General features: G+C 42.6%; 1 protein-coding gene across 8 annotated transcripts in view; it reads left to right on the forward strand.

Moving 5' to 3' along the window:
- Nucleotides 1-14180, forward strand: part of gramd4a (GRAM domain containing 4a) — a 53990-nt gene that overhangs the window by 26098 nt on the left and 13712 nt on the right. For 4 of the 8 annotated variants that reach the window (XM_063500903.1, XM_063500906.1, XM_063500908.1 and 1 more), the window contains exons 4-8: nucleotides 9197-9317; nucleotides 10776-10837; nucleotides 12958-13096; nucleotides 13524-13549; nucleotides 13839-13930. In XM_063500903.1, the coding sequence (XP_063356973.1) occupies nucleotides 9197-9317; nucleotides 10776-10837; nucleotides 12958-13096; nucleotides 13524-13549; nucleotides 13839-13930 (440 nt within the window). Of the gene's footprint in view, nucleotides 1-5244; nucleotides 5623-9196; nucleotides 9318-10775; nucleotides 10838-12957; nucleotides 13097-13523; nucleotides 13550-13838; nucleotides 13931-14180 lie in introns of those variants that run through there. The other 4 variants (XM_063500904.1, XM_063500907.1, XM_063500910.1 and 1 more) reach the window with 2 other exon arrangements.

Genomic DNA, 14180 nt, shown 5'->3' on the forward strand with positions numbered 1-14180 from the left:
ACACCTACAGGCCAGTGGACACTCTTTCAATAATGAGGATGTACACATCCTGGACAGGGAGGAACGCTGGTTTGAGCGCGGAGTCAAGGAGACCATTTACGTGAAAAGGGAAAGACCATCTCTGAATCGAGGAGGGGGCCTAAGGGTACATCTTTCGCCATCTTACAATTCTGTGATTGCATTCCCCAACTGTCTGTGAATGGTACTCATGGCCATTGATCAGTGGGCTTTGATCAGTGGTTGTTGATCAATGGTCATGACAATTTGCATATTAATGATCAAAGAACTGACCTCCCAGCCCATTGTTCCTTCACTGGGCTGGTTTCAGTCATTATGCAAATGTACTGTTTATAAGATTGGGGAAACCTGCAGTCAGCTGAGACTAGTGGTGCAACGGATGTCGGTTGATCCGAAATCCGAACCGATCCCACTCCACGGTTCGGTACGCACGTGATCCGAAGATTCGAAAAAGAAAAAAAAAAGTATGTGTATGGTGCGCGTGGTGGGTCTGTCAAGCGGTAGTTATGGTCAGCGCTAGCGGCCCAAGTGGCGGAGCAGAGGAGTTTGCGGCATTAAAGCAGCCCTTTGCTGCCCAATCTGACCGGGCTAAAGCTATTACAAAAGCTATTGGGGTGTTTAGCTGCAGACGGGAGGCCGTATTCCGTTGTGCAAAACAAGGGGTTTAAACTGTGATGAACGTGCTTGAGCCACGCTATGATATCTCGTTGCGCGTCCACTTCAGTGTGACAAGATCGTTCCAAGCATGTATGAGCAGGAGAAGTTTAAAGTTATGGCTGAACTGTCCCAGGCATCTTCTGTTGCCCAACTACAAATGGGTGGACCTCCAGGTAAACGGAAAGCCACGTGACCGTGACCGCTCGTTATATCACAGCGGAGTGGTAGATACAAAGCCCTGCACTGCCCTATAGTTTACATTAGATTAGATGAAACTTTATTTATCCCTCGGGTGGGTTCCTCTGGGAAATTCAGTTTCCAGTAGCACAGCACCAACAGAAGTTGCAGAATGTGAGCAGAAATATACCATATATACACATATATAAATACAGAGAATACAAAAGGGATAAATAGAATAAATAGGAATAAGAATACAAGGGAACGGCACATTTCAAGTATTGTGAGTCTATTACACCGTTGGATATTAACAAAAACTATTGCACAGTGAAAAGGCACTACAGCTTACTTGTTCCCCCCTCCTTTGTCCCCGTTTCCCCTCCCTCTCCCCTCCAGTGAGGAGTTAAACAGTTTGATGGTGTGTGGGACAAAGGACTTTTTAAGTCTGCTGGTCCTTGACTTTGGGAGAAGCAACCTCTCACTGAACAGACTCCTCTGGTTGTTTATAGCCGTGTGCAGAGGATGCAGAGAATGCCAAGCATGGTCCATAATGTCCATATTGCACCTTAATTTGTTTTTATATAAGTGCGTGGAATGAGTCTTCAGTTGAATGTTTTTTAATAGGCAAAAAATACTTAAATAAGTAAATGGCGAGTTGAATTTTTGTCTTTTTCTATTTTTGCTGATCCGAAAATTGATCCGATCAGTGACTTAAAACCGTGATCCGATCCGAACCGTGAGATTTTTGATCCGTTGCACCACTAGCAGAGACTGAAGAAGTCACTTGAATGAGTGACGAAACGTTTCTCCCATAAAACGCTACGTCCAGATGAACACAATCAACACTTGGAGATCTGGCACAGTTCGGGTGAACTCGGGTGATCATTAGGTGATCATGTGTTGCCAGTTGTACTAAAATCTAAGCATTAATTTTTGTTCCACAATGAATCCTGTGAACTGTGGAGAGATGGACATCAAAAAGATAATCTGTTAGCTAGAAAACAAAAGCAGCAGGCTAAATGGGTGTAAGCGGATGACTGAGCGGTTCGGGGGATGTGGTCAGTACAAGTTTTTCAGTGAGAACTGAAGTGAGATTTTACTTTAACCTCCATTTAAATTTGTTTCTATTTTAATCAGGCTTGAGTCAGTCTAAAATTCTTATAGTTGAGCTTAGGTTATGCAACTGTTATGGGAATGCAATTTTCCAACTATAATAAATCCAAATGAATAGACAGTGTTGGCAGCAGACCATAGAAAGTGGACCAGCAACCATTTTTCACAGAGGGGCCTTGGCTCAAGTCACTTTGCTATTCTTTAAGGGAAAAACACAGAAAAAGCAGCTTGAACTCAGACAAGCTGTGAATAATTACAACCACTTTATTGGGCAGCATGTCTTTTGTCATGTCTCTCTCCCCTCAACTGCAACCAATCGTTTTCATATTAGTTCAGTTCAATTTTATTTATATAGCACCAAATCAAAACAAGAGTCCCCTCAAGGCGCTTTAGATTATTAGTTAAAGCAGTGGTTCCCAAACTTTTTTTGCTAGGCCCCCCTTTGTTTTACAAGAAAATCCTCGCGCCCCTCCACCACCAAAACCCTGGCGCATAAACACATCCTCCAAGCACACACACCCATTTTTTTTTCAAACTCCATTGCGGTTTATTTCACACCTCAAACATTTAGTAAACAATTAAGCAAATACAAGTAAACTGCAATAGTAGTAGGTAGTAATAAAATACACTACATAGTCGTGATTTGGCACTATATAAATAAAATGTAGTTAAATTGGTTTATTGAAACTGTAATAAACTGTTGCAGCTGATATTTTCACTTTAATGTTTTAGGTGGGAATTCAGTCTGATGCCTGATGCAAAACAGCTTCTTTTTTTCTAGTTTTAAATCACAAAGCAGCTGATAAACTGCAAGTTAAGTTTGCAAATGGTTATTATATAGACTAGGATGTGTAGAGGGTGTTTAAAGGCAAAAAAGTGGGAAATAGGCGATCCGTCTTTTTAGAGTGTTCATTTAGAGGGAAAAACTTGTAAGGAATGGATTTTAATAATGAGGAGTGTATTGTAATTGTGGAGACCTGTTATACAGAGAAAAATGGAAGTTATTAAAAAGTCTTGGTTTAGCCTTCTTTGGGAAAATTATGCAAGTGATGGAGTATCTTGCAGGTCTTTGCCTAATCACTCATTTCTTTTGCTGTGATGATGATTCATTGTCTTTCTAAATAAGCAGCCATAGTATTTGCTGCATGACAAGGATTTATTCTCCATCTAATGGGCAGCTTCAGTACACGCTGCATGATAATGAAGACATTTTTCACGGGACCTGTCGGTTCCATCATACGTGAGCTCTTTACAGGAAATAAAGTCACTGGCATTGAAGGGGTCTGGACATTGCAGAGGCAGATGGTTTCTATATTTGGGAGTTTTGTGAAGAGGCCTTTAAGTATAATCTCTGTGTCGGTACAGTTTGGAATGGACATTTAGATGATCTTCTCACATTTAGAAATTAAAGAAAGTAAGGATCTATATATTGGTTAAATATGAATACAGTTATCCTCATCATCATCAGTTTGTTTAGTCATCTTTCATTAGCTGCAGGGAAGCGTGTGAGAATGCAACAGTTGGCCATGTGGGTAGAAAAGTTCACAGAGTAGAAATGAGCCGACTCACTGCTTTGTCAAAGCAGCATGGTTACCAACGAGTACTGTGTGTGTCCTGTTAGAATGCTCTTTGAGTGAGACATGGAAGTGTGCAGTAGCTAAATGACTAGCAGCATCTGTTAACAGAGGAAATGGGGTTCTGCACAATCCTCCGAGTTCATCGCATGGCATTTCTCAAACCCCGTGGGAATTGTTTTCCTTACAGTTGCCCTGAAAACACTCGATTTCCTTTGCTTACAGGGGAAACTGTAATCTTTACCAGATATCTGATGTAATGAAATCTGTGATGTGATTTAGATTCCCTAAACAGGAGAAATGTATCCTCCCTGCTGACACAAAATCGGATTATTGAACATTGCTCATCTAGGTTATTTATTACACACTCATGTTTTTCTCTCTCCCCCCCCCCCCCTCCCCTATGTAAATATGAGTCTCACACAAATGACCAATAGCAATCACACATACATTTAGAAAGAACACAGACACACTTTAACTCCCACACACGCTGCCTGTCAAGGAGTTTGGCTCGGCATCACGTAAACAAGAGGTCGACAAACACGGCATGAGACGAGAAAGACATCGGAGTTGTTTTTGATGTTGCAGGAAGAACTGTGAAGTCTGAGATTTAGCCGTGAAGTCGACCTGTGTTGTAGAGGGGGGATAAAGTGAGGACACCAAGCAAGTCCAATCTAGGTTATCCACAAACATCAAGGCCAGAGTGGAAGGCGGCCAAGGAGAGGGAGAGGAAACAGTTCGGTCCAACTACAGCTTTATATTTGGATGTCTTTTATACATATACATGTTTGGGAATGCAATGCTGTTACTCATACAGAAATGTTCTCTGTACTTAATGATATGATCATATATCATATGGTGAAGTAAATCGGTATTTATAATTTATATATGATCAGCCCTTTTATGTGCAAAAAGGCTTCATTTGAGACAAAGGTGAATCATCCAGCTCTGTTGCCATCTTTTCTCATACAGAAGTGGGGAATAGAGAAATCACGTGTTCCTGTTAGTTGCTAGTTTCATTTTGGATGTCTGTGCCGTGGTTTCCCCTTCTCTTTTTCCTTAGCCAGAAGCTTGAATAGCCTGTTAACATCTGCAGATCGGCTGGAGGCCACAAAAATCGACCTTCCTTTATGTTCTAGTAAAAGAGTGTTGTGGAAAATACGGCGGTGAATGGGAACAGTGAGAGGCCAGTGCGAAGCAGCTGATTTTCCCTCTCTCTCCCGCTCTGTCTCTTATTCTCCGAACTCCCCCACCCCATGCCCCCACTCCTTTCATGAAAGGAGCTATTGTCTCTGGCCTGGATTGAAAAACTCACACAGTACTTTTCCTTTGAGGACTTAAAAAACTTTGCCTGCGTAAATGAAAAGCGGTTTGCAATGTCCAGTGCGTACAGTACGCGTGCAGACTTTTCTATTCCCACACATGCTTCTTTACACACCTGCTTAAACCAAAAACACAAACGCAACACATCCTCATCCACATGGGTCATATAAGGCTGCTGACAGATGAACGTGCGTGCGTGCGTGCGTGTGTGAGTGAGTGAGTGAGACAGCTCTAGTCTGCTGAGAAATCTCAGATTCCAGGCCCTCTTAGTCTGCTGGCCGCCGAGCAAAGCTCCGCCTCTCTTTACCTCCACTGCCCCCCTTCTCTTGTCACCCAGAGTCTGACACATGCAGACCAGCTCTGATCGCTGCTCATCACACTGTGTGGAGGCCTGTCACAACAGTCCGTTGTGCTGCTTGCGATAACTCAGTTTGGAGAAATCCCTGATCTCTGGATGGGACATGTAAACATGGGACCTGTAGCTAAACTTTTACGGGCCTTGGAGGAGTTTTGAGGTCAGAGTGGGGGGGGTTAACTCTCCGGGCTGGACTAAAACAACCTGCAGCCATGGCTGGACTTCAAGACCGACCCAAAGCGGCCACTCTGCCGTCCCGTTCCTGCAGCAGCGTCCCAGGGACCGGTCGATTGCAGAGGCGCATGGCCTTGTGCAGGATGGAGGACTGCACCTTTGACAGCTTTGAGCTGCTTTTCAGTGGAGCTGTCGATAATTTCAAAAGCCATAAAAGTAACCTCAACCTCAGTAAGTTTGCCATCTTTGGAATATAAGCCGGACATGACTAGCACGAGCCAACATGTTTTAAAAGTGTTCTGAAGTCTGTAAGGTGCTCTAAACTTTACTTTTTAAATTGCTGAATCCATGGAGGTATTTAAAGATTACATGCAAGTGTGAATGATTTGATTTTACCTCAGTTTATCAAAGAAGTTTTAACCAGATGAGGTACGTTTTTGTCACATTAGCAAGTTGGGAACCAGGACTCATCTGTCCAGCTAAATATAGCATCTCTACCTCAGTAGTGGATCAGGACCATAAAAAAATCATTGTATAGGTTTCTGCTCTACTAGCTCTAATAATGGTGTGATGAGATAAGAAGAAAAAATTACATGTATGCTTTGATTTTGAAAATTTCTGTATAGTGGTTATTATTCTCACAAATCCTCATCAGCATTCAGGAATACAAACATTTTGAGTTTTATTTCGGCTTTTTAACTCCAATTATCAAAAAAGAAACTGCTATGTGTCTGCGTAACACAAATCTGGATACAGGGCACAGAAGTCCCGCCTACCTTTTGTTTAAGAGGGGCAGCCAATTGGAAGAAAGCCGGCCTGAAGCGAGAGTAGACTTAAAGTAAGAGGGGATTGAAGTGCTGCATTAAGGCCCAATATGAAATGGTTAAGGATTACTTTGAAGTGTGAGTCATGCAGCGCTACTCGAGTACAATTAAAAATGTGCATAACGATTCCTTTTAACCTGGTACAAATAAAACACCGTTAAGCAGTGCAGAACCTCCATCATTTCCATAATCTGCCCTCAGCATCCAAACCTTCCTTATAAAATAATGTATCATGTGTAAAGTTCATAGTGATGTTTTTGTAGCTTTTCTTTTTCCCCTACAGATATTATGGTTTCATTCAAAGTCTGCAAAGAACAGAAGGTCAGCACGATTAAAAGTGACATCTCTTGGCATGGCATTTAGCTAATCCCCTGTCTGCGTTACACATAAATGGTCTAGTTACTAGCTTTCATAATGGCTGAAGAGACCCTGTGATGTGGCAACCCAGGATGAAGATTTATATATAGAAGTCAGCAATCCAATTTTAGGTGCAGAACAGGCATGTTGACAGTATTATTAATATGCTATCTGATGTAGAGGGCCTCTGTGGAACAGAAAAAAACAGATTGTACTCTATCCTTCCTCGTCTGACACACATAGCGTACTGTGCCAAGCTGTGCTGTATCACACACTTGTGGCCCCACTTCCAGTGCAGTGTTATGGACTCTGCAGCATCTCTATTTCTGGTGTTTTGAAGATTATGGACAATGTGGAAGGAAACTACAGAGAGGGAATACATGCACGGGAAGGAGTGGAGCATGGGAGAAAGAAATTGGGGGTGGGGTGCAGGGAGTGGTTGTGCGGTGGGGTTGCAAAGTGTACAAGGTCAGTAGAAAATGAGTGGCAGCGTACGAGTGGGCGTTAGTGGTAAAAAGCGGTGAAAACCACCCAAGTCATCTTATTAAGAAAGAGATCCTGTGGTTGGTTTAGTTATTATGTTACTTGACTTTAAGGTCCTTCAGCAGTTTCATCAAGCCTTAGAACTGCTCATCAGTGTTGTGGAAATAATGCAGATATTGTGGTAGAAACCAAAGCAGGCCTAATGTGTCAGACACTGCTCCAGGTGATCACAGATGCTGCTTCAAGTCTTCATGTTTCCAGCTTGTTTACCACTTGTGGCTCCTCCTCACCAAAAGTTAATGCAGGTTGTTTTCAGAGTATTGTCATTATGAATTCCTTTTCTGTGATTTTGCTTATGTTACACTAAACCCAAAGCTAAACTACTGCTTGTATCATACCCGCTGCTGCTGCTAGTCTTTTAATGTAATAGGTTTAAAGTTGGCTGCAGATCTTATGGCACAGGGCAACCATTAAGCAGCTTAGCCCATTGCGACCTTTGGCCTGTGTTTTGCTTACTGTTATGTACACAGAGGCACGTTTTCATGCATATTTGAATGCTGTGCCAATGGGAGGAGAGATACAGCCACTGTTGAATGTATGAAAGGAGTCATTTTGCATTTTGTGAAGTAAGAGATAAAATGATGGTTTGTTTTTCTTCTTTAATGCACCACTGCAGAGGATTTTCAAAAGGAAGACTTCAAAGAGAGCCAAATTTTCCCGAACTGCTCTGAGTAAACTAGAAATGCCAAAGAAGAATCTGAGGCAGACGCATTATACTGGATGTATGTCCTCTGTCAGAGGCAGCACCCCAGGTTGAAGCCAGCACTGTAGCTGCAGGAGGTTCTGCCAATGAATGTTTTATTAGTGTTAATGGGATGTAATAAAGGACTAGAGTGAGCTATGAGGCTGGGTGATGAGAAAGAGAAAGTGGCAGCTACAGTCTTGTAATCTGAATCCTCTCCTCGGATGTGCGATGTTCTGAGAAAAGTGGGTGATTGGGAAGTTGCGCTGCTTTCATTGCTTTCTTTACTTTCAGCACTTTGCTACTTCAAGAACATGTTGCACCTGTTTCAGGTGATGTTTCTCTTGTTTTTAACTGAGACACCAATTTGTGGTGTTCACAATGGAAGTGGTGCTACAGCAGGGCATGATTGTCCTCAAAGAGCCTTTGCTGATAATCAGAAATATTTCTCTTTAAGGCGGACTCGATCTGTCCTTTTGATTTTTGCGATTGCTTATTCGAGCATCTAATGGGTCAGTGGGTACTGATTGACGGGTGCACGTGCACACATTTCTGGCCTTCTCTTCTCCAATATTCATGTGCTACTTTATTCAGGGGCAATAGAGTGTGAGACAGTGCTGATTTTGCACCCCAGGCTTTGAAAGTCCCGTTACCTGAAACCAATTGAAGCCATCACATGATTGACAAGGAGGAAGTGAGGAGGAGAGGTGAAGGTTATAGGCTATAAACGGGAGGGATAAAATGAGAAATTCACGACTCAGCAGAGGCAGTTTTTTCAGGGAAAAGTATCTTTAAGCACAGCAATTTTTTTTTTAATTTAATTGAATTCTTTTATTGAAAATGGCATTGCACATAAATTTAAATCTTGCTTCTTATGTGCCTTTTTGTGACCCTGAGCATGTGAGAGTATGAATCTCATCATTTAAGAAAAATTAAATATTATTGATATAGCATCTTTTATATTTTAAAGTAAAGCACATACAATATATCAGATGACCCTCTGGCGACAAACTTGGCGACAGTGGGAAGGAAAAAGTGCCTTTTAACAGGAAGAAACCTCTGGCAGTACCAGGGTCAGGGATCAGGATGAGCCATTAAAGATGACATAATAAGTTCCACATTGTGTCTTTTGTCCCGTCTTCCTCCCCTCACCCCCAACTAGATGGCAACTCCTCCCTAAGCCTGGTTCTGCTGGAGGTTTCTTCCTGTTTAAAGGGAGTTCTTCCTCTCCACTGTCACCAAGTTTGCTCATAGGGGGTCGTGTCATTGTTAGGGTCTTTTCTCTTTTACAGTAGTCTTTACCTTACAATATAAAGGTGCAATATAAGTAAAATTGACTTAAATTAGATTGAATTAAATTTGCTGACCTCCAGTGTTTGTGTTGTTTTGTTTTCTCCAGAGGAGGAACTGAGGAAGCTGCGGGAAGAGACCAGCGTGGACTCCCTGCGGCAGGAGCTCGAGAGGGAGCGAAGCAAAAGGATAGACCTGGAGCAGAAGATGAGCGATTTGCTCAAAACCAGGTGAGACGAGAAGACGGGAGTGCAGAGTGAAGCACATGACGGGAAATGAGAGGAGAAATGTATGAAAAGGGAAGTAATAGTTATGAAATGAAAGGAAAGGGTGACGCTGCACTTTGTAACAGTTCAGCTCAGCAGAGTTTACCACGGGGCAAGTTGGATGACGAGGGTGTCAGTGCCGGTGCTGCCCAAGGTTTCTGTTATAAATAGAAGCATCAACAGCTTGGTAGGCAGGAAATTCCACAAGGAGGTGTGTGTGTGTGTGTGTGTGTGTGTGTGTGTGTGTGTGTGTGTGTGTTATTAGGGAGATGGAAAAAGGGAGAGGGAGGAAAAAAAACGAAAGGAGTCACGCGCTTGTCTGAATCTCCTCGCTGTGACACAGATGCTATCCTGGTGACAGGAAAAACCCACGCCTCTTGGCATCTACTGGGATACCCTTTAAACTTGCGGGTGTGCATGTCTCTCTCTCATGTACTGTGTGTGTGGAAATTTTAGCTTGAATGCCCATGGGAAATTCTGCTGGTATTCTTCCAGTGATTGCCAGCGCTGAAACATGGCCTCAAGACTATCGAAAGCAGTTTAGGAGTTTGTAAGAGGTGAAGTTAATGTACTGTGACCTGCAAGTTTTCCACAGTTAATACTTTGTCAGCAATATCCAGCAACAGACAGCAAATATTTCTTCTTCACTGGTATATGATTGGAATAAAGAGTAAAACAAAGCATTAACACATTCTGGAGAAGCCTTCTCTTTAGGGAGAAGATCAATTCAGTCTTACGCTAGAATTTCCTGTCCATTACAAAGAAATATGACTACAATTAAAGCCTTATAGATAAAAGAGCAACAAGTTTGCAGTGCCAGTTTGCTCTAAATGTTCTTTCATCCATTTGTAACTACCACTGCAGTGCCTGTTCAGGAAGTTTTATGGAATAAGAATGGCTGTAGGGATGCACTTATTGAATGTGTGTGTTTGTAGCTGTGCAGAATGGGTGATTTGTGGGTAGCACCTCCCTAAAGGACCAATGAGTGATTTCAAATTTGTCATTGAGATTTATTTAAGTCCGACTGATGCAGATGCCTTCAGTTTTTGCAGGATATGGATAGCTGAATTAATGTGTGTCTGAAGTTAAAGGAGGATGTTTGCTGTACCACCCTGCCTCTTTCACCCTTTTCCATTTTTGTTGGCACTGATCCTTTTGTCAAACTCATGGTGTGAGATTTTAACAGTAACCTTATTCACTGTGATAACAGGCAGAGTGAATCTTTCTAGTCTGGCTCCGTGTATGTCTCTTTGCCTTTTGTGGTGATCCATTCAGTACAGCAGCTTTCAACATGCTGGCTCATGTACTTCTTAAAGTGTGAGATTGCAGTTCTGACAATACAGAAGTGAGACTGACACATGACAGATCTTTCCCTTAGTTTTTTCGTGACTATGTGTGTGTGTGTCTGTCCCTTCCCTTCAGGCTAGAGGACTCTCCACCACAACCTCCCAGAAAACAGCAGTCGCCCTCAAACAACAGAACAGGTAAGACTCCAAGTGGACGAGAAATGGGGGGTGAAGGTGGGCGAGTTGGAGTCTAAGGGAGAGGAAATGAGTCCTTGACGTCTTCTGAGTGTGGGAGTAAATCAAGAGGAGAGTTTGCGTGTGTGTGTGCACGTGTGCAGGGGAGGTGAGAATGTGGGATGCGTGCAACGGAGCGCTCGATGGGAACAGAGTGGGTCGGAAGGGTTTGTGGGTTACTCTAGGACACGAGGCAGTATGTAGTGTGCGTGACAAACACACAGACACGCGCACGCAAACAGAGGGGTTTCCTGTGTGCGCTGTCTGCTGTCATGAGCAAGTAAGCAAAACAACAAACCACATTAATGCATCGAGGCTGGTTCCTATCATTAGTCCAGATCGGCGCTCTTAAGAATGAGTCTGTTTTCAAAATATTTGCGCGAGGGACAAATGAGACAAGCTCATTAGTGCAATAACGGTCAGATGGTGTTTCTGATATGTGCTTTCTTTTGGTTTCAGGCCCAACAGTTACTCTCGTAGGTTGACTTTCAGTGATCGGTGTGTGTTTGTGTGTGTGAGATATTAGTGAAAGGGAGGGTGAGAGAGTGAGGCTAATTTTGGAAAATGGGTTATGATTGTAGATCACTTCATCTAGGGCAGACATAAGAGTATGTTAGGCCGGCTTGTGCAGATCCAGGTTTGGTAAAGTGAGGCGGTCAGTTTGTGGCAGCCTGTGAGGACTGCAGCATATCTCCTTCATCCACAGTTTACTGCGGTTCAGCCTGGAGTCTGTTCACAGAGATTTTTAGCTCGTTTTTTCAGCTTTAAATAAATTATAAGATTTGTGTTAAATTGAATCTTCCTTCCTGTAGTTTGATATCAACATCTACATATATAACAAAGAGGTCCAGAGCGTGATCCTGCACCCACGCACACCATCGCCATCATTTGAAACTTTTAAAGTTGTGTGTTTGCAGAGTCAACCTCCTGTTGCAGCAGTTACAGCACCCTAAACTTTGTAACACATTTCAGTGGTGATGTGGCTGTGATGTCACTAAAGGTCAAACTATAAAGAGCAAAAAAAGAAAAAAAAAAACCCACATTACCACCATGAAGTGAAAGCGTTCCTGTGTTACCCTCAGTCACATGCTAGTTTAAATGAGCTGGCACTCAGCTACCAAAGCCCTGCCATGGATAATGTGAAAGAGAGAAATCGCGTCTGTTTGGGCTCTGGCAGTGGTGGCTTTGAAAACTGTAAATGTAACTGCTTCTAGCTGAATCGTATCATCTACAGCAGAAAAAACAAACACTTTTAAAAACTGTATTTATTCTCATATGGCAATAAATGTCTGAGCAGTCAGGCTGTTAGTCACCTGTGGATACAACCACAACAAATTAGTGTTCACTTGAAATGCCAGAGCAGATTAGAGCTCTAGTCTTTGCTCAGGGGCACTTCAGCATTAGCAGTTGACTGTTGGCCTTGTTTTGACTGGCAAGTATGCAGTTTATGAAGATATCAGGCCCACATTTACCACCAGGCTGTTTTACTGCATGCAGGAAATACTAAGGTTATACAATCCAGGCAGTTGTTTACAGTAAGTCAGCTTATCGTGTCGAAAACACAGAAACAGGGATTCATTACACAAAGTGCAAAGTATTTTTGAAAAATATATATTTATTCACACCACAGTTGCAAATTTAGCTTTTATGTAACAGCACAGGCTGCAAAGCTCTGTTGGTTCAGCTCACACCTTTCAATACCGCCATGTCCACCTGCCTGTGGTGATCCTGACTGTGTCATTTCTGTGGCTTAACCTGTAACAAGACTTAATAATGCAGAAAAAGCAGACACCATGGCCCAAAACTCTCCCAATCACGTGCTTAGAAACACAGAAGCAGGCCTGGCGTGAGTCCTTGAATTTGCTCAGCTACCATTGGATAATCACTGTCTGAGACCAGGCTTAAGTGGTCCAGTCTGGGTCCCATGACAGGGCAGGAGATAGGGTTGGAGTAAGAGTTATTGATAACATAAGCCCATCACATATCAGTGATTTTCTTTTAACAATGCATGATTGTTGGTGCAGGGGATTACAAAAGTAAGTCGTGCTTATAGCAGCAAATCAAAGTTGATGTGTTTTCTTTAGCAGAGAAACAGCAGAAGGAAGTGTGGAGTTCACGGCTGCAGAAGTGGCTGTACGAGCGCTTCGGGGTTTACATGGAAGACTTCCGCTTCCAGCCGGAGGAAAGCACAGTGGAGGCTGAGGAACCGCTAAGTGCTAAAAGGTGGGTGAGATGTGGTCCTGAGCAGAACATAAGTCCTCAGGTTGAAGAAGATGTGGAATTGGAGCGCCCGGCGAGCATAAAAGCTTCGGTCTCGGTAGACGAGACCACCGAGGAAGAGGAGAGAAAAATGTGTGTTTAAGAATGACATTTAAAAAAAAAAAAAAAAAAAAAGTCAAACTGTCGCGTGTACCCTCACCCTGTAGCTGTCTCTGGTTTGATTTTGCACGGAGGAAGTGGGTTTTTTTTTTTTCATCGTACTTATTTTCTCTCCTCCTCTGTACAGAACAGTGAGTCATTACAGACGAATGAAGGCCAAAGTGTTAACACTTCCCCTCTCACATAAAGCAGCATTTATTTTTTTTGCATGTGCGTATATGTCAGCATCTACGTGTAATCTGACCTTCACTTTCTTTTGTTTTCCATCCAGGTTGACAGAAAACATGAGGCGACTCAGTGAGTAGAAGCTTTTACTTGGCATCCTCTACATAATAACGATGATAATAATAATAATAGTAATGATATCACTAACACACATTCATGCAATATTCTAGTTCTGTGTATTGTAGATCTAATTTTAGTCTGTGATTTTCCTTTTGAACATTTTGACATGTAGTTAAATATAAAACTCCTGGAAAATTTCACAGTAAAAGCCTGATTCACAAAGATAACCAAAAGTAAACGCAGTGCTGCTCTGTCTTTAGCTTTACGCTCTCAGTGAATCCCTGTGTCTTTGCTGTTTCAGAGCGAGGAGCCAGACCTGTCACCAACTTCTTAAGGAACCTCTCCGCCTTATCTAATTGGCACTCCGTGTACACCTCAGCTATTGCCTTCATTGTGAGTCTCTGCTTTCTTACACTTCAGACATGTGAATTAATGTTTTAACTTTGTCTAATAATCGCGCTTCGATATTCTCTAAAAGAAAACTTGAGGTTAGTTGTGATACAGGATTACCTGCCATAAACTGCTGATGGCTTCTGCACAGTTTGGGTGTCATTAACAGCTGTGCTGCTTCTGTCATCTGCCGTCTCTGTCACTTTGACACCTTGCACTACATTTTCACCACCCTGCCTTTATTTGACTGCAA

The sequence above is a fragment of the Pelmatolapia mariae genome, linkage group LG17 (assembly GCF_036321145.2).
Source record: "Pelmatolapia mariae isolate MD_Pm_ZW linkage group LG17, Pm_UMD_F_2, whole genome shotgun sequence".
Taxonomy (NCBI): domain Eukaryota; kingdom Metazoa; phylum Chordata; class Actinopteri; order Cichliformes; family Cichlidae; genus Pelmatolapia; species Pelmatolapia mariae.